Here is a 20840-nt window from a genome sequence, read left to right as displayed (position 1 = left end):
GTAAGAGATTTACTTCCTTGAGATAAATTCCCAAGTCTCTTACTTGAAATCCCTAACAACTTTTCTACTTGTAATGAGATTACAGCTAATTTGGATACTGATTTACTGGCACCTTTGTGTTTAAATCAAATCCAAATTGAAGATCAAGGAGATACCAGATCTCTTTCATTTTGTGAGCAAAAATTCAATGAATATAGGGAAGATTACTGGAGCTGAACCCATTAAGATTCAAATCAAGGGGCCGGCCCTGTGGCCGAGCAGTTAAGTTCACATGCTCTGCTTCGGTGGCCCAGTGTTTCACCAGTTTGGATCCTGGGCACGGACATGGCACCACTCATCAGGCGATGTTGAGGTGGCGTCCCACATGCCACAGCTAGAAGGACCCACAACTAAAATATACAACTATGTACTGGGGGGATTGGGGGAGAAAGACAGCAAAAAAAAAAAAAAAAAAAAAGATTCAAATCAAGCCATCTAAACCTCCATCCCAGAGTGCAAAACACTCTCTTGAACCAGAAGCTAAAACAGCACTAAAACTAATAGGTGAAGGTAAATAGAGAAATGATTCAACATATGTTGTACTAGTTCTTGTAACACTTCTATTCTTCCAATCAAAAGTCCAATGGGTGGGGATACGGATTTGTTCGGCACATCAGGTCCAGAATAGAATAGTCATTTCCCACTTCCATGTAGTACCAATCTCCAAACCTATTTTATCTTCAGTGCTCCTGAGGCTGTATGTTTGACAGTGCAGAGTTATGTTCTGTTTTCTTTAATGAACCTTTAGGTCAAATAGTCACTATTTGCTTGCCTTCTCCTAAGAAAATTAATAATATACCTGGACTGTTATGTTCTAGGGGTTTATTGAAATACTCTCCTATTTTTCACAAGTCCTCAACCAGGACCTGAAGGACTTTATATTTCCCTGTGATTCTACTCTTACTCAATATGTGGATAACTTTTTGTTGTGTTCTAAAGATGGAGTGAGCTCTAAGACTGATTTCATCTATCTCCTTACTATTTTAACTCACAAAGGTTTCCAAAGAGAAGTTACAATTTTATCTAAGTAAAGTTCATTACCTAGAAGATGATTTATCTCAAGGAAGTAAATCTCTTATTCCTGACAGAGTATGGACTTTAAAAAGCTTTCCTATGTCAGTAACTAAAATAATTAAAAGGGTTCCTGAGTCTCATTCACTATTGCAGGCAATGAGTTCCCAACTTTTCTGAAATTGCCATGCCAATATAAGATTTAACCAAGTCCTTAGAAACTGAACTTTTTTCCTGGGCACCAAACATGAACAGGCCTCTCGTGAGTTAAAATTAGCTCTTCAATAACTTCCTATCTAATTATCATAAAACTTCATCCCTAGAATATGATCCTTTGCCAGAGGCAAATCTGCCCAGATGGTAGAACTCTCTGAGCATACGGGAGCTTTCAGTAAGCTAGAGATAACAGGGTTAATATATGCACTGATGGTATATATGCTTTTGGGTTATTCTACGATTTTGAAATGCTTTGGAAACAAGGAGGCGGTCTTGACCTCAGCAGGAAGCTCAATTAAGAATTGTTAGTAATTTATATAACTTTTAAGTGCTCTAATCCTTCCTGAGGATGTTGCTTTATAAAAACAGGAGCTCAGACAAAAGGAGATCCTATGGAGGCTAAAGGAAATGCCTTGACTGATCATCATGGCAGACAGACAGCCCTCACTAAGATTATGGCCCATATAATATCCCAAGGGACCAAGTCTTTGGTTTAAAAGCAAAATAGAGTTCAAAGCCTCTATTATAGAATGCCAGGGAGTAGCTCCAGAGTTGGAAAAGAGGTACCAGGAGAAATATAGCTGTAAACTGTACTATTGGCTATTTAGTAGAACTGAAACCTCAGAAAGCAATCTTGTAAAAATTTTACATGAAATTACCTATCAGTTGAAAAACAAATTTGCCACTGTACATAATTGGTGGGAAAGCTTTACCATATTTCATCTGTCACCAACATAATCCTGGTCAAACTATTGAGGTGGGACATGGAGAAGAGCTCAAACCTCAGAGCCCTCTTTAACACCTCCAAACGGATTTCATAAAACTACTCTCTGCAGTGGGTTTTGAGTACGTGTTGGTCATTGTCTGCTTAAACTTGGGATGGTTTGAAGCCTTTCCTTGACTGAGAGCTACAACTCTAACAATAGCAAAATTTTCTTGGTTTCATGTTCCCAACTCAGGGAATTCTGACATATCTCTAGTGATGGAGGCATCCATTTTACTGGGCCTATTACTAAAGAGTTTTATAAAGCCTTGCCACTTACTAAGAAACTTCACTGTTAATCTTACCCTCAAACTTTAGGAAAGGTAGACAGAACAAACATAGTTCTGAAAATCAAATTAGCTAAACTCTTAGGGACCTTGAACTTCCATGGCCTAAAGGATTGTTTTTAACGCCAATGAGATAAAATCCTTCTGGGGTTCATCAACTCTATCACACGAATTAGTAACCGGCCAGTCCACACATCTAGGAATATCACCTTTGATTCTAAATTCCACACTACTGCATGCAGACATGGCTAAATATTGCAAGGGATTATTCATGCTATATACTAAATCTTATAAGGTATGAGCAGCATTTCCTCAACACCCTTCCAAATAACCCCTGCATGACCTAAAACCCAAAGACATGGTCTTTTGGAGATGACATCAGAGAAAAACAGCTCTGGAACCCCACTGGAAAGGACCTTATCAAGAACTGTTAACAATGAGCACAGCAGGATAACTCCAAAGGTTTGATCCTCGGATTCATGGCTCTCAAAGAGGCATAACCCATTCCTTAATTTATGGAAGATCTTAAGCTGAGGAGTTTTTAGGAAGCTTCTAGAAGCAGAGAATCCTCTGAAAGAGACATCTTCCTCTTAAGACCTTTGACTATATGAGATGCAGAGAGCTTCTAGCCAAGATCCATAGAACAAGATGGCTGATTGCCCCCCTTAAACTGCACTCTTTTGTTCCTTACTTTTGCTGTTATTTTCCTCTCTTTTCCCTCTGGTTTAAGCCTTCTTTGAACTGTTATCTATATTGCCATATTCTTAATATTGCTCTTTACATCCTTAATCGTTCATTAGTATGCGTCTAATATCTGTCTATTATTTACTTGTGAACTAGCTAAGGCATATAACCAAACGGGTTTTGCACACATTTTTCTTTGGTAGCCACCCAGATTCCTTTGTTTCTATGTCTTTGTAATGAATCCATTGGTTTCCTGGGTAACTGGACTCAACTATTATGTGACTTTTCAGATGACAAACTACATAGTAGGCCATGAAATGAGATGAAAATTCTAAACCCCCTCTTAGGTCATATTTAGAAGAGAAAGTTCCTGTCTCCATCAAAATAATACTCAGGGATTTTTTTTGGTGGGAACTAGCTTTTGTAACCAAAGTTTAACAGAAATAGAACTTGTAAGAGAACTAGGACACAGTGATGTATTATTTGGAGGCTGTCCCAGTTTCATACATCCTACAAGTAAGATACATTATTTCTCTTCTGTTTTAGATCTACTAACTGATCTCAATACTTCAAATTTTATTGTTTGGTACCAAATTATTTTTGACGAGTGGCTCCAAATGTTATAACATGTGATAAGCACACAGGGGTATTTTGGCCAAAAATACATCATTGGATGTCCCCCAGTGATTGGCATTGGATTTGTGGTACAAAAGCCTGCTGGCTACTACCTGCAAACTGGACAGGAACTTATTATCTTGATAACATCATCCAGAGTCCATTTTAGCCCATCAGTTTCTTTTCTAAGAAAAAAAAGATAGGGAGTTGGCCTAGTGGCGTAGTGGTTAAGTTCAAGTGCTCTGCTTTGGCGGCCCAAGGATGCTGGGCACGGACCTGCGCACCGTTTGTCAAGCCATGCTGTGGAAGGCATCCCTCATATAAAATAGAGGAAGATGGGCATGGATGTTAGCTCAGGGCCAATCTTCCTCAGCAAAAAGAGGAAGATTGGTGGCGTCTGTTAACTCAGGGTTAATCTTTCTCAAAAAGAAAAAAGGATAGATTATTTAATTTTTTAAAAAGTAGGAAAAGTGAGCCTTGATTTAAGAATCAAAATGCTAATTGCTCAAGGAAAACTCTGGATTTCTTACTTCCTTAATTAAACTTCTTTACTTTGAGCTTTACAAGAGGCCCAGAAAGTAGGGAGTTGCTATATGCCATGATTCAGAGAATAGGAGGCAAGTTAGATAATGCCACCAAGGCTAAAGGACTCCTCACTTGAAAGTTTAATGAAATTATAATGGCAGTGACTCAACCACTTTAGATACAATGTTAGCCTGTCAAGGTATAACTTGAGCTGCTTTTGGGTGAGAATACTGCTCTTACATGCCTGTAGACTTCTCTTAGATCACTGTGCACTACTAAAAAGATCCAGGAAGCAAACAAAAAAGTCAGAAAATTAGGTAATTTGGCTAATAACCATATATCTTATTCTGAATGTTCCTCAGATTGAGAATGAGATCCATTCTCCTGGGTTAATTTTGTTTTCATTTTTTTCCCCAGTTTTACTAAGACATAATTGACATAGAGCACTGGTTGAGTTTAAGGTGTACAGCGTAACTTCACTTTCATATACTGTGAAATACTTACCACAGTAAGTTTAGTTAACATCCATCACTTCACACAGATGCAAAAAAAAATTTCTTTTTCCTTGTGACAAGTACTCTTAGGATCTATTTTCTTTACTTTCAAATATATACCATACAGCAGTGTTAACTATCGTCATCATGTTGTACATCACATCCCCAGTACTTAGTTATTTTATACCAGAAAGTTTGTACCTTTTGACTACCTTCATCCAGTTGCCCCATGCCACACCCCTTGCCTCTGGTCACTACAAATCTGATCTCTTTTTCTAAGACTTTAGTTGTTTTTGATTCTACATAAAAGTGAGATCACACAGGATTTATCTTCCTCTGTCTGACTAACTTCACTTAACATAATGCCTTCAAGGTCCATCCATGTTGCTGTAAATGGCAGGATTTCCTTCTTTTTAATGGCTGAATAATATTCCACCATGTTGTATATCACAACTTCATTATTCATTCATCCGTCAACGGACACTTAGGTTCTTTCCATGTCTTGGCTATTCTAAATAATGCTTCTATGAACAAGAAAGTGCAGATATCTCTTCAACGTAGTGTTTTTGTTTCCTTTGGATATATTCCCAGAAGTAGAACTGCTGGATCATACGGCAGTTCTATTTTTAAGGAACCTCCATACTGTTTTCCATAGTGGCTATATCAATTTAGAATCCCACCAACAGCGCACCAGGGTCCCCTCTTTTCCACATCCTCACTACCATTTGTTATCTCTTGTCTTTTTTTTTTTTTAAAGATTTTATTTTTCCTTTTTCTCCCCAAAACCCCTCAGTACATAACTGTATATTTTCAGTTGTGGGTCCTTCTAGTTGTGGCATGCGGGATGTCGCCTCAGCATGGCTTGATGAGTGGTACCATGTCCGTGCCCAGGATCCGAATTGGTGAGACCCTGGGCCGCCGAAGCGGAGTGTCAAATGCTTGTTCTGTGTCTATTGAGATGATCATATGATTTTTTCTTTCATTCTATTAATGTGATGCATCACATTTATTTATTTGCATATATTGAAACATCCTTGCATCCCAGGGATAAATTCCATTTGATCATGGTGAATGATCCTTTTAATGTGTTGCTGAATTCAGTTTACTAGTATATTTTTGAGAATTTTTCATCTACACTCATCAAGGATATTGGCCCTTGATAGTGTCCTTTCTTGTAGCATCCTTTTCTGGCTTTTGTATCAGGGTAATGCTGTCCTTGTAAAATGAGTTTGGGAGTGTTCTCTCCTCTTCAATTTTTTTGAAGAATCTGAGAAGGACAGGTGTTAATTCTTCATCAAATATTTGGTAAAATTTACCAGTGAAACGATCTGGTCCTAGCTTTTTTTCATTGGAAGATTTTTGATTACTGATTCAATCTCCTTATTAGTAATTGGTCTGTTCAGATTTTCTATTTCTCCCTGATTCAGTCTTAGTAGGTTGTATGCTTCTAAGAATTTTTCCATTTCTTCTAGGTTGTCCAGTTTGGTGGCATATAGTTGTTCTTGGCTTAATTTTGGACACTCTTGGCTCCTGGCTGAGAAAAGGACTGCAAACTCTGATCATAATCCTTCTCACATTCTTGTTGCAGGGTTCAGATGTGTGATCTCCACAGTCCTAAATGCTACTATACAGCCAAAGTCGTATAAAATTGTTCAATAAATGATCATCCAACAACAACAAACACAGAAAAACTTGACACTTAGGAAGGTTGAAACAACTTCTCTAGATAGTTGTTATACTATTATGATTCCTTAAGTAGGGGTGAAGGTCTGGATCGATCAAGTGATCACATTTTTAGATGCTAATGGTCTATCTTTAAGTTCAGGCTGAAGACTCCACAAAGGGAACCCTGATACCTGAAACCATCTGTAACTACACAGCTTACTGTCTTCATTAGTATAACATTACTATTCTACTGTCATTTTCACCATAACTTTACTATTCCAGAAAACTTTTCCCTGGAAGATAAAAGTTGTAAATAACTTTATTGTTCATTCCAGAAACTTCTTAAATAGAAAGTATCAAAAGAAAGTTTATATACCAGGACTCTCAGAACCCCTTGCCTTGCTGTGTCTATGATTCCTAAATGATTGTATCATGATCCTTATTTAATTCTAATCAAGTCCCCACATTAAAAGATCTGCTTTAAATCAAAGTTCAAAATCTCATAAATATCCTGAGTTTGCTCTCTCCTTTCTGAGACTCTGACTCTGACTCTGACACAAGACTGCTGAAGTGGCATTCTTCCTTACCATATGGTGAGAATAAGCTCAGTTTTATTATCAACAGGTTGTTTTGATAATATTTTTGAGGAGCCAAAGGAGAGTTACCTCTTATTTGGACAAAGTTACCAATTCTAGATAAGCTCTATTAAGTTCTAACTCTTCTCCTTTCTCTAGGATCCACTGCTTTTTGTTTTTGTGGGGTTTTTTTGGTGAGGAAGATTGGTCATGAACTAACATCTGTTGCCAATCTTCTTTTTGCTTGAGGAAAACTGTCCCTGAGCTAAATCCATGTCCATCTTCCTCTATTTTATGTGGGATGCTACTACAATGTGGCTTGACGAGTGGTGCTAGGTCCACGCCTGGGATCTGAACTTGCAAACGCTGGACTGCCAAAGCAGACTGCACGAACTTAACAATTACGCCACTGGATGGGCCCCCCACTGATCTTTTGTTTTGACACATTTTAATATATGCTGGAAAAGAAGTTGATTACAGCTTTCAAAACATTCTGGAAATGTTTTCCTTGAGGACAGTTAATTCAGTAAATAAATGAAAAATGATTAAAGTAGAAGTAGTAGTAGGGGTATACAAGAATGATTAGTCACCCTGCCTGGGGGGGGAACTAAGAGGAGGTGTCACAGAGGAGATCACACTTGAACTGAGTCTTGAAGGATAAGTAAGAGTTTTCTAGGAAAACAGGGGAATGGATATTTTATGCAGCAGAGGAAAGGGTCCAAAGGAATAGAGGCAGGACACAGAATTGAGAGAATGGGGAACTGCTAATAGGGTCTATATGACTGCCATAGAGTAGTACATGGCAAAGGAAGCAAAAAAGAGAGATAAAAGCAGACTAAATAAGCAATGAGATATTGAAGTTAAGAAGTTCAGAGGTAGAACAGCTCATGGTGATGAAAGACTTCTGGGTGTGGCTATGGGTACGAGTATGAGTTACTAAAGTGGTGTTGAGAGGAAAGACCTTAAACCTACAGAAGTCACAGAACTATGAGGCTATGATGTTGGATGGGCTTTCTACACAGATCTAAGTGGCTATATGGACTACCTACATGACTAATTCATCCTAAGAAAACTTGATCAGAAAACCTGGACCATAATGATGTCCATCCAAAGTGATTACTAGCCAACAAGCCAGTGAGAGCATAACTGAAACAAAAGACAGTCCAAACAACACAAAGATTCATGACAGAGGTGAAAAAGGGTTCAAAGAAATCTCTTCTCAGTAAGAAATTATTTTTGTTCCTAATTACCCTAATTACTGTTAATGATCCATCATCATCTCAGGATCAACAATAAATGGAAATCATACAGTAATCGTCAAAAAATTACATTTTTAAAGTTCATTTATCTCTATTGTTTTATTTTAGTGAATATTTAATCTTCATTCCCCTGACTCTCAGGTTTCTCAACCATAGGTCTCAGTAAGGGATTATAGGACCTTACATCTCTTATAATTGAAAAGCCTCCCTCAGACTCACGTTTGTCAGATGTTGTAGAAACTCAAAAAACTATACAAATTAAACATGCCTGTATGCATTTTGTTTTATATAACTATAATATAAAGGTCCTGGGCAAAGAAGTGCAGTATGCTTGTCTCTCATCTCAAGGGTTTCAAGCGAAGGGAACATAGTCACAATACCAAATGGGAAAATTTTACATTAAAGAACATAAAATAAAACACGAACTTTTACCAATTTGACATTCTCCAGTTACTTTTTTGATTGTTAAATAATACAGACATCCTACTGGAAATATAAATCATCCCATTTACTAACATTGCCAGTGGTGTAAGTATCCAATAGACCCATTTCAGTATGGTCCATGTGTACTACTTCTCTTGATAAAGATCAGGAAGAAGATAGGAAGATATCATTAATATTAAGCGACATAGAACAATATTAAAATAATTAGCACTTACACAGCATTTTTCTCTTAGAATCCCAAAGCTTTTAAGCCACAACCTTCAATGTCACATCGTTTCAAGGATACAGGTAAACTATTTTTAGTTCCTTTTTATAAGATAGGAAAATGAATAATACCAAAAGATAAATGACTACCAAGATAAGACTATTAGTTATCAAACAAAAAAAATAAAATTAAGTTTTCTTCATCCTTGGTTCAGGGCACTATATTCTAAAACATGCTGCCTGTGAAGATGAGATCTTTCAGGAACTAATATTCACAAAATGATTATGATGTACCCTCTTACGAGTCACTTATTTATTTTTAGTTAGATTCCTTTAGTGGATTTATATTATTATTATTTTCAGTTAGTCTCTTTTCAAAAACTTTTGGCAGTGGGGCAATTAAAGAGGGTTCTCATCTTAGGGTCATAGAAGAGCTCATTACCACCCTAGCTAGGAGTGCTATCCAAGTTCTGCTCTCAGCTTGCAAAAACAATTGGAATAAGGGAAATGTTCATTACTATATTGATACTAATATTTTAAGAAGGTGAAAGCCCTAATATTCATATTCTTGATATCAACTTTCCCCATTCCTCTTCCTCATTCTTACACCAAAATGTCATTTTTAGTGCTCTTTCCTGTTGAACCACAAACTCTAATTCAGTAGTCTATCTGAAATGATGACAAACTTACTGGCTCTGAGAATGTTCTCCTTGCTGCTGCACCTGGACTGGACCTGCAGAGAGAGCATAAAGTCAGTAACTTAGGGCTTATAACATGGATAGCCAGATATGTATGCATATTTAATGGGCAAGCTCCTGAGGTCTAGGAGCAAAGGCTTTGTATATCTCTATCATAACATGTTAGTAAAAACATGTTGAATTTGTTCTCTATATTTTTAATTTATTCTTTCCTTACTTTAAAGAAAGAAATGACTTCTGGAAAAAATTAGGGGTACAGTACTATAAATGGGATAGAGGTAAAACCAAAGGCAATTTTTTATTGATGTGTATCTGAAATTAGTATGTGGAAAAAAATTCAAGTTACCACATTTTCACTTGTGAATACAGACTCTTAATCTTAAGGCACGGTGCATGTCTCTTGACAAGAATAATAATGCAATTCAAGTAATAAAGTTGTAAGGAAATATTCCATTGTAGTAATTTTAGTTATATATGCTAATGAAAGGAAGATAGAGAAATCTTCATATACAATATTTATGTGTGATTCTAATGACCTTTGTTATTTATTCAAATATTTTGGGTCAAAGTAGAACTTCTTTGAAATGTTACAAAACTGGTGAATTCAAGGGCCATGTTGGATGGCATTAACACTCATCAATTTCAGAGGAAACTGTATTTAAACTCCACACCTCTTCTTCCCACTCCCCAGCAGCTTGCCCCAAATGGATCTATAGACAACAAATTAATTTCTATCGCTTAACACAATCTACTATTGTAATGAAACAACTTATGAAAGGAATGTTGCAAACTTAGGGTGGGTTATGGTTGTCCTTCCCTGAAAAAAACAATTGTTAATGTTTAAAGAAACAACAATAAAAAAATCACAAACATACACATAAGAAAAACACACACACACACACACCAAAAAAAGAAAAAAAAAGGGAAAAATAATTTCAGATGCTAAAGTTATTCTCTTTTGGCCCAGATTGTTTAATTAGTTTTAAATACACTAAGAATGAAGAAGCTAATCTGAAAGAGATATTCTTATATTCTTTTACTTGGAGGTTTTATTAAAGCACAATTCTGGACCAAATGAGAAAGAAATTAATGACTATTTAAAGAAAACAAAACAGGGAGGAAGACACGAGAGTGAGGAAAAGAAAAAGAGAGAGAGGTTTGAGGGAGTAAATCTAGACAATAAAAAAGAAAGTATGGGCTTATAGAAGGGACAATATGTAAATGCAAAATGTTCTGCTATTTCTTATTCAAAATTCATACCAAGAGCATAAGAATGACTAATGCACTTGCTGCAAAATAAACAAGCAAGTTGGCATACCATGGAATGAAAATAAGTGTAACTATACCACTATAACCTTAAAGGAGAAAAGAAACAAACACTAATAGACAAATTAATAGACAAGCTTAATAAAAGAGAGAACTACGTTTTAAAAAGTGACTCAAAGAACACAAGAGAAAGCTAAAAGAGTGAGAGAAAAATCTGGGAGAGAGAAGGAAAAGAAAGGGGAAAATGTTGAAAGACAAAAACAGAGTTCAAAGAAGTCAAATGGAAGTCAAGAAAGTCTTCAACAAGATGTAGAAACAGAAGGAGCCCAAACCCATAGCGCAAAGCAACGTTTGCGAATGGAAAGCAGCTCCTTTGATCAGTAATAGTTACTCTTAAGTCGTAGCCTCTATTCCTCCAGAGTTCATCTTTAAGCCCTTCCAATCTAGAGTGGAGCTAGTGTATAGATAGAAACAAGAGATTTACAGTGAACAGAGCAGTTCAGATGAGTAGTTCAACTTGTCTCATCAAATGTTGCAACAGATTTATATGTCTAAATGGAAACAGCGGTGAAGAACTAGCTGGCTTAACCAAAAAAACCAAACCAAACGAAAACAATAAAAAACCACCCTCTCCCTTCCTCAGGTGGCTTGAAAAATTAACAAAAACTTCATTCATAGCATGAATTTTAATAAAGAAATCCAAGTCTTGCTTTGTGGCACCTCAGTTTAGAACTATATGTTTCAAACAGTTTCAGAAGAGAAATCTGGATGATGAAAACAATTCAATTCCCTAAATCTGAATACCTAGGTTAATGAATTGCCAACAGCAGTATAACCAATGTTTTCTCATTTACATTACCATTGGTTATTTGATCCAGATTTGAGAGAAATCACTTTTAAAATCAATGATTACATGAACTTCTTTACTTTAGTGATCTCGAGTATATATAAAAAAAATTAAGGAAAATAATTTAAACATTTAAAAAATATTTACGCTTGTAGTAGATGCCCCTTTCTCTTGCATCATTAAACTGGTCATCTTTATAATATTTACTTAATTTTTTAAAATCCCAATATGAAGATTTTACCTAACTCACAATGGGATTTACTTGAAAGAATAAAGTTGAGAAACAAATATTATTCTTGTTTGAACACATATGGACTATAAAGAAAGTAACACAGGTCTATCTCAAAGTTTATGGTTTGTTGCTCTTTTTTCTTTATCTTACCCTGTCTTTTTACTCAATGGGAAAAAAAAGTCTGAAAAACGAAATAAAACCGAGATTTTGGCCTAATACCAAATCTGTCAGAGATTAAAAATGAAAGGTATGGTTATCAGGTTGTCTTTTACTTTATTCTATTGGATTATGTTATTTTACTACAACTAACGTGATTTTATGGTGTTGACAATTCCCCTTTCAAGTGGCATAAAAACTAAAATAATGTGTAGAAATAGTATATTACATTAAAGTCAAAGGAAGAAATGAAAAACACAAGAGACTTAGTGAAAATATAGGTATTCATTTACTAATCAAGACTGCTTTCAGACATCAAATAATTCATTTAATTCATTTCAACATTTGTTTACACATATAATATAATTTTTGCTGAAGATCACATTGTCCATTAAGAAATCTTAAGCCATGAAACAGAAAACAAAAGGAGGGGAGAGCACGTAATAAATGGTAAGAAAAAAAGTGAAATGCTTTAAACAAAGCTGAGAAAATTTTAACAAACAACCACAATCTTTAGATACAGTTAGAGAAGTGACTTACCTTATGCTTAGGTCATAACAAGAATAGCACAGTGTTTAAAGTCAGCTCTTCATTATGGGAGGTACAATTGAAAGCCATAGGTTATAATAACACGAATTGCTACACAGAAATGAAGACTTTTTCAGCCCAACATGAAAAGCTAACTCTTATGGGAAAACATTTCAACTTATGTTTAATAACATAAAGAACAATTGAGGGTGTAAACATCAAAACACATGAATCTCACACCAATAAGAGACAGCCCAATTTCTTAGGAACGCAGAAGATTTAATCTGTGACCATAATCTGTGACACATAAGGGAAGGCACATCACTCTAACACTGAAAGATGCATGCATAATGTATAACCATCCACTGATAATCCCCCTCCCCAACCCCTATCCCAAGTGTACACGCACAAGCCCACTGAGATACAGGGAAAGAATGTCGTGCCAAGCTGTTATGAAGAAAGCAGGACACACGGAAGCGCAGCAGTGGTCATGTGATTTGAGAGGTGTTCGTCCCTTAAACCATCCCATCACCATGCTTATTTTAAAGAAGCCAGGAAAAGACCCCCTCAATGCTGCAGTAGCTACGAGCCCCCAGCTTGAAGCTAGTGTGTGGAATTTTGATCACCGTTCCCTGCGATGTCAGGGGCTCTCCAGTGGAAGCCAGATGTATAACACCAGTTAGTAGGGGTACAAATATGTGAATAACAAACATCCTTTCCCTTCTGCATCTCACAGAAGTGAGGGAGGAGAGAAACAAATAAAATAAAACCCATGTTAACAATAGGTTCATAACAATATAAAGATGTAAAAATATTAAAATGGAAATTACATCTGACTACAGGTTAATACCACTCAAGTTTCATAAAAACTGCCTCTATTTTGCTGCTCACCAGGCTAATTTGTATTCTTTTTCTTTGTAAATACTTGGAATAAATCTATACAATATGGCTCATAGTGAAAAATGAGCAGTTGGTCAGACGGGGTCAAACTCAAGAAAAAAGAAGTAATCCTCTTTGATAGACATTAAGTAAGCTCACTCTTTCCATTTTTAGCATGCTTTTACTGGCCAGCAGTCACATTTTAAATTAGAAATTAAGCTTCTGTATATCTTCTTACTTACATAATCTGAGATATTCTATGGCAATGGTTTGGAAAGACCTAATTTAAATTTAAATATTTTTACATTTTAAAAAGCAAACAACAAAAAAGACTACCTATTTAGAAATTGTTACTAAGTTTCCTATATACTTTTCTCTACTGTCAATAAAACTTAACATGGGCTTTTCCTGTCAATAATATGGTCATATCAGCTCATTAGAAAAATTTCAACTTTGCTTTCTTATTACTGATGATAGTAGTTAACTTCATCTATTTTTTGTATGATATGAATTTTGATTCATGTGTGGCATGCAATTTAGATAGCAGATTTTTAATTCTTCAAAGATCATTTATTATATTACCATTTTTTCTCCCTTTTTATATGCCAGAATATCTTGACCTTCCCTTTAGCATGTCTTTAATATTTTTGGCTCTGGGCGCTCCTTTAATCTGTTTCCTCATGGGGAAAAGAAAGACTATTATGGGGCTTAATGGAAATAACACATGTATCAGCGATTTTAAGGTATCAGGGTGGAAACAAGTAGTTATGATCAGTGGAGCCACTGACAGTTGTGAAATGACTCTGTAATTATACATCCTCCTCACTGTTACTTCCTCATGAGCTCAAAATGGAGGGAAATTCTTGTTTTTGATCCAAAGAAAGAAAAAAAAAATCCACATACAGTTCTATGTTTTTCAATGGGAATTGACCAAAAGTTTCTGGAAGCTTCGTAGCCATATGGCCACATGCACTGGTAGAAATGCAAGCCATATAATCAAAGGCATGGAACAAAGTCTGATCTAGCTCTTCTAGCATATTTCTTGTATTTTTAAGCTTTTAGACCTTAGACAAGCTATTTCCTTTCTCTGGAATACCCTGTGACTCATTTTCTGATCCAAACACTATTCGTCCTTTAAGATCCAGCTTAAATTGTACCAGCTGGAAAAAATATTCCCAAGTCCCTCAATCAGAAATAATTCCTTCTTTCCCTAAACTCTTTTAACAGCCTTGTTGAGATACAATTTACCTACTATAAAATTCACTCATTTTAAGTATACAGTTTGATGACTTTTAATAAGTTTATATGGTTGAAGCACCAATACCACAATCTAGTTTTAGGTTTAGTTAAATTCTTAAAGCCTCTTATCTGAACTTCTACTGTAAGAGTTACCATAGGTATTCATATTCCAATTATTGGTGTGGATCCTCAAAGATACTGCAGGCTCTTTGAGGGAAAGGACCATCATTTTAATTCTCTTTATATTTCCTACCATGTCAAATACAGTGCTTTGTACAGAGTAAATATTTGCTAAATCTGTTTGTTTATTTTGTAGTAATTATAGTTTTTTTCAATCTCAGATTAAAATTTATTTTTTATAGTATAAGTATGATCATGGCCATTCCTGTACTATCTTAACAATGATTTTTACTTATTTGGGCTTGCTAATATTAAGAGATATAATATGAAAAGTATGTGGATTATAGCTGAGAAATATCTGGGTATCCTACAGAATGATCTTAAGAATTTGGAAAACATATTACTATTAATACTACTTAAAGTTAATCAAATAGTGACATTTGGAGTCCAATAAAGGTTATTCTATACCAAAGGTTTCAGGTCAGGTTAAGAAGATTCCTTATTTTCTAAGAGAACAGGATGTTCTAAATCTCTATCGTCAGGTCACTAGAATGACAGAGATGATAGAGATTTTTGATGCATCACAGCCCTTTTGATTTTAACTTTTCTACTTTATTAACCCTATTTAAGAATAATCTGTCTCTAAAAGAACAAACTTCATTGAATACCATTTACTCATAAAATAAAACTTAAGAGGATAGAGAAAAAGGACTTCATTGGCATTTACTCAGATTACTTGCCTCTTTAGCCCACCCAGAAACACAAGGAAAGAAAGGTTTGATTTAAACAACATTAAGTCAACTCTACAATCTCAGACTTTTAAACTCTATTTCTTTCTCTTTTCACTCCTTACAGTAAAAATGGAGAACTTGTCTAGAAAAGCTCTCTTTTATAGTTCCGTTCATTCATCACTTTATCTTGACAAATTAGGATATAAGTATTTGGCTCATCTGAGCCTAATGACAACTCATTTGTGTTTATTTAGATTTATGATATCACAACACATACTTAACTAAAGAACTCAGAGTTTTGGTTTATTTATGACATGAAAGGCATCATGATAAAGGGAACATCCTTTGGAGTCCAGTGGTATGGTTTCTTATATTGGTTTTTCCCTTTCCTAGCTGTTTGACCTTACATATGATATTCAACATCTTAGAGTTTTAATTTCCTTATCCATAAAATGGGGAAAATTAAGTAGGATAATGCATGTGAAAGTGAAAACTATTGTAAAGGAAAAAGAGCAATATAAATCTAAGTTGTTATTATTATCCTTATGTTTATTTTAAGTCATTTACATTTTATATAGGTAGAATCTGAGGCACAATAAGAATAAAGAATTTGCTCCAGATTATGCCATGAATCAGTGACAACAGACCATAACTACGAATTTCTAGATGAAAGCTTCAGAGAAAAAGGCTGAGTTAAGGTCTGAGGTTACCCCTGCAAGGATTAACCTAATCCTCTGTTGTATGATTTTATTGAAGTTATTTCACTTCTATGGGACTTAGTTTCCTCATCTGCAAAATGAGGATGTTTCCAAGGGTTTCAATTGAAGTCGATGGGTCTCTTGAGAGAACTTGTGGATAAAAGTCAGGGGTCCACTCACTGGAATGGAGAAAAAAATTACAATTTTTATATTCACCAACCTAATTAAATTTTATTATTTTCTTTCATTATAAGCTTAGGTGACAAATCATAGTAACATAGCAGAATATATTGCTTCAAATTACTATGGATATCAAAATATTGTTCATGTCCACCAAGATTCAAATCACAGTAGTGTAATGACCTGTTGCTAGATTTTGTTATTTAACGCATTTAAAAAGAGGTAGTAGCATATCAGAATTTGGTTTTTTTCATAGGTTTTTTTTGGTGAGGAAGATTAGGCCTGAGTTAACATCCACTGGCAACCCTCCTCTTTTTTTTGCTTGCAGAAGATTAGGCCTGAGCTAACATCTGTGCCAATCTTCCTCTACTTTACATGTGGGATGCCTCCACAGCATGGCTGATGAGTGGAGTAGGTCTACACCTGGGATCTGAACCTGTGAACCCAGACCGCTGAAGTGAAGCGTGCAGAACTTTAACCACTTGGCCATGAGGTTGGCCCCCTTTTTATAGATATTTTGATAATGATTTCAATTTAATTAGTTTTCTTTGTAATCCTATGTATTTTATTTTATATATTTAAAAATATATTTTTGAAAACAAGCCTGTAGGCTCTGTCAGATTCCCAAATGAGTCCGTAGGAGAAAAAAGGTTAAAAAACTCTGAACTAGATAATTTCCAAGCTTCTTTTTATCTCTAGGATTTTGTGGCTCTAAGAAACCTTTCCCACCTCCATCTGCTGCCCTTTACCAAATCATATATAAAACAAGTCTTCCTTCTTTTGAGAAAATTATATAAAATTGGGCAATGAATTAACCAATTGCACATTTAATATACCATCTAAGAATCAAAAAAGGAACATGGTTATTAACAAGTTATTAAAAGCTCAGACTTAAAAAAACTACTGCTTCACTTGCTCTTTTCCCATTTGTTTAGATAATTAACTAACTGCAATAGCCAGAGTCATCACATTTAAAACTCTCTAACCAAGGGTGAACTTCCATACATACATACATACATACATACACACACACACACACACACACACACCCCCACCCAAGTGTGTATGTATCCGTAAGTAATTATTCTTTGAACTCTTAGTTATGTGTTGATCATAGCTAGAAAGCAACAATGTTGTTATCTATATATAACATAAGCCTTTGCAGGTACACCGACAATATTTATAAGCAATACAATTTCACAAATCTTTTCCAGAGGACTATTCTTAAATATTTTTCCACTCTTAAGTAATTATTATTGTCTTATATACCACTGAGGTTTCTTAAGTTCTAGGTAAATGTGAAGAGCTCTTCTTTTTCAGTATTTACCTCTTTTAAAAGAAGCTCGAACTATGGCAAGTTACACAGCTGGTGAAGCGAAATATAATTACCATTGAAAATCAAAAGCCTATTGATGCTGCTGTTGTGTAACAGTTTGACATGATTTCAAATCCACTTGTTTATGATTTAAGTGAAATTATTTTAATGCATTTGTTTATGACAAAGATAAAAATTAAGTTGTTGTTTTGATATAGGAATGAAGTAAGTTGTGTCAGGATGTCATCATCTCATTTGTTGTCGTTGATAAGAACTCAACAGCCCAGCTGCTGAGGGGCTCTGCTGGGTGCTTATCAGTAAAAACATGTGAAGAAGCAACTATAGCAAGTGAACATTAAGACTATAAATACCGAGAGCTTGTGAGAACTATTCGAAAGTTTTGGTCTGGGCAAGACACTCTTTGCTGATCTAAATAAACTTCCTTAGACCTTAGGGCATTAGCTTTTACCAAGGCAAGGGTGACTGTTTTATTGGTTGGGACGAAGGCCATGCAGCGCCCCGGGAAGATTATCCTGCTCTCCAACACTGGCACTGTCATTCCCTAGCAGTGTGCTCTTGCAGTGGGGGAATTTTCACTTTCATTTTGCGCTAGCAGCCGGATGTCAGCTCTTGGTTGGTCAAGCCATCTCTCCTGAGTGCCTACTTGTTTAAAAAGGTACATCTCAAACTGTATTTGAACTTTATTCCTTTCATCTCCCCTTGTCTGGAACAAAAGTGTGATTAATCTATTATTGGTTTGGAGTATATTATTTCTTTATTTTCTTATTAAGAGATATTATCCTGTATGCTACTGGCTTGTGAAACTATTATAAACCCTACAGTGAACCTGTGTTAAATAAACTATTGGCAAAGACAGTCTCAGTCGCTGAGCATAATTTCGTCCCCTAAAACAAAGCAGCTGTTTTATAGGTAACTTGGTGAGCTCCTTCTTCTCAAAGAGAATACTATAATATGTAGAACATAGCTAAGAATAGAACTGGTTATCAGCATGACTCAGGGAATATGAATTCGAACATCAATGGTGAATATTCTAATTTATTTTCTGTATAAAGCTTTAATTCTAAACTGAGTCATTCTCAATGACCTCTAGAAAATTTGTAAATACTTAACTGATCTCTCTTTGGTATCAACATTATTTTTGAGTTGATGTTTGTTCTAAGAATTTCAATGGTGATAAATATGAGGAAAATATACTATCTAATTATATGTACAACAAAGCTAAATAAAATATTTTTTGACTGGTAGGGATTTCGGATTACTCATGGCACCATTTCTCAATCTTCAGATGAATAGTTAATTATTTTACAGAATAATTTATCTTTATTCTAGAGATGAGAAAGCAGGGAATGTTACTGGCTTTAGATCACACAGCAAAGTAGAAACTGAACTTGGCCCTCTTGACTTCCAAATTCATTCCTCTGTACATTAGTAGATGACCCTATCTTTCTAACCTACTAACGGGAATCATTGCATTCCTAATCAGACCTTGAATTTTCATTGCCTTTTTTCTCCTGACTCTTTCTCTTAGCAGTGAGAACCACTCAGAATAGGCATATGGATGTAGGAGTGAAGGAAACCTGGTATAATGAAAGGCAGTTTGGGGAGTAGCACTCTGGAGCCAGACTGCCTGGAGGTGAATGTTACTCTATCATTATTAGCTGTACAACCCTGGATAAGTCATAATCTCTCTCTGCCTTTTTTTCTTACGTATAAAATGAGAGTAGCAATACTTCTCTCATAGGGTTGTTGTGAAGAAAATGAGATACCATGTGTAAAGTGTTTGCTGAGAAGAGTACTGGCCCAGAGTGAACAGTGTATGAGTATTAGCTATTATTAGTTTGCTGTTGTTACTATTATCCTTCTTTTGTTTGGATGATATTCTGGACATGTAATAAAGAAGGTTGACTAATTTATTTTGTGATTTTGACAGCTCTCGTAAGCAAGATCAAGTAAGAGTAAATAAGTATTTGAATAGAAAGCTTAAAAAAACACTGATAAACTTATGAAATAGAGCCTAAGAGTCTAAGAGTCAATAACATCAAAACTTGAATTATTGAGCATTTGTAATTATTATCATTTTCTGCCACTTCTGGAAGAAAGTCATACTGGTTTTCATTAAACATGAGTTTTGAAATGCTGAGTTTCTAACTAGATTTAATACTCTCCTTGGTTTTCATTGAAGGGTAGCATAATCTGCCACCCCGAAATGTGCCTCTTCGGCATAAAGATTATTTTGAGAAAGAGCAGAGACAGAAGAAGCTCTGAAAACAGGGTAAGTTACTTTTTTGTAAAGGACATTTATATTTTTAAAAGAAATCTCCATTTATAAGGGTGTCTCCCTCTCTGTACCTCTCTGTAAGAGAAGGATGACTCTAAACCACAAGAGAATCTTACCAATGGAGAAGGCATCAATTTAAGTCTTCATAAGAAACCTCACTCTTGTTTACTGTGCTTTTCCTGGTAATCTCTGCATAACTGGATTCCTAGCCCCACGTTTCGTCTTTAGCTGAAAATAGTATTTAAGTTGGTGGTTCAGGCTATCTTGTGAAGTTACTCTTTTTTTTTCCCTGGGAATCTCTGAAGTATACATGAAGTACACATGCTAATAAACCTCTGTTTGATTTTCTCGTTAATCTTTTATCACAGGGAGTCTCACTCCAGATCTCAGAAAGGTAGATGGAAAATTATTTTCCTTGCCTACACATTATTAAATGCCATGTCATATCACTTATTTATTCATTAAAAAAACCCAAAACTACTGCTTCTCCTGAGTATCATACTACACCATGTAATTGTTTTCCTTTCTAAATCAAAGGCTGCTATATTGCAGTTAGAAAAGTTGTAACCTTTATTTTTCTAAATGATTAGCCTTCGTAAGGCACATTGAAGTTATATAAAGGCAAAGACATTTCTATACTGTATTAGTAAAGTAGCAATGATTTAGGGAATGCTTAGGAAGTTCCTTTGAGGACTGGAGATAAGAGCTAAGGTTTTTGAAGTCTTATTTAGCAACCACGTGTGGTGTATATTATGCAGTTAATCAAGTCTCTCATGATCTAACCAAGTAAACAGTTAACAGATATAGTTTCATATTATTATTAGACTCTTGTTTACATTATATATGCCCTTTCCATTTTCTCTGAATTCTC

The 20840-nt window shown here is 35.3% G+C and overlaps 1 protein-coding gene and 1 long non-coding RNA gene across 29 annotated transcripts in view; one reads left to right on the top strand and one right to left on the bottom strand.

Annotated features, from left to right (window-relative positions):
• The window catches only part of GPHN (gephyrin), a 578713-nt gene that overhangs the window by 142944 nt on the left and 414929 nt on the right, over positions 1-20840 (bottom strand). For all 28 annotated transcript variants that reach the window (XM_014860909.3, XM_014860913.3, XM_070513810.1 and 25 more), the window contains one exon: positions 9472-9514. In XM_014860909.3, coding sequence (XP_014716395.1) covers positions 9472-9514 — 43 coding nt within the window. The remainder of the gene's footprint in view (positions 1-9471; positions 9515-20840) is intronic.
• The window catches only part of LOC139045702 (uncharacterized), a 66153-nt gene continuing 63566 nt past the window's right edge, over positions 18254-20840 (top strand). The window contains exon 1 of the long non-coding RNA XR_011504630.1: positions 18254-18346. This is a non-coding gene — a long non-coding RNA (uncharacterized lncRNA). The remainder of the gene's footprint in view (positions 18347-20840) is intronic.

This window comes from Equus asinus, chromosome 7 (genome assembly GCF_041296235.1).
Source record: "Equus asinus isolate D_3611 breed Donkey chromosome 7, EquAss-T2T_v2, whole genome shotgun sequence".
Taxonomy (NCBI): Eukaryota; Metazoa; Chordata; class Mammalia; order Perissodactyla; family Equidae; genus Equus; species Equus asinus.
The sequence above is the reverse complement of the archived record's forward strand: the minus strand, read 5'-3'. Positions and strand labels throughout refer to the sequence as shown.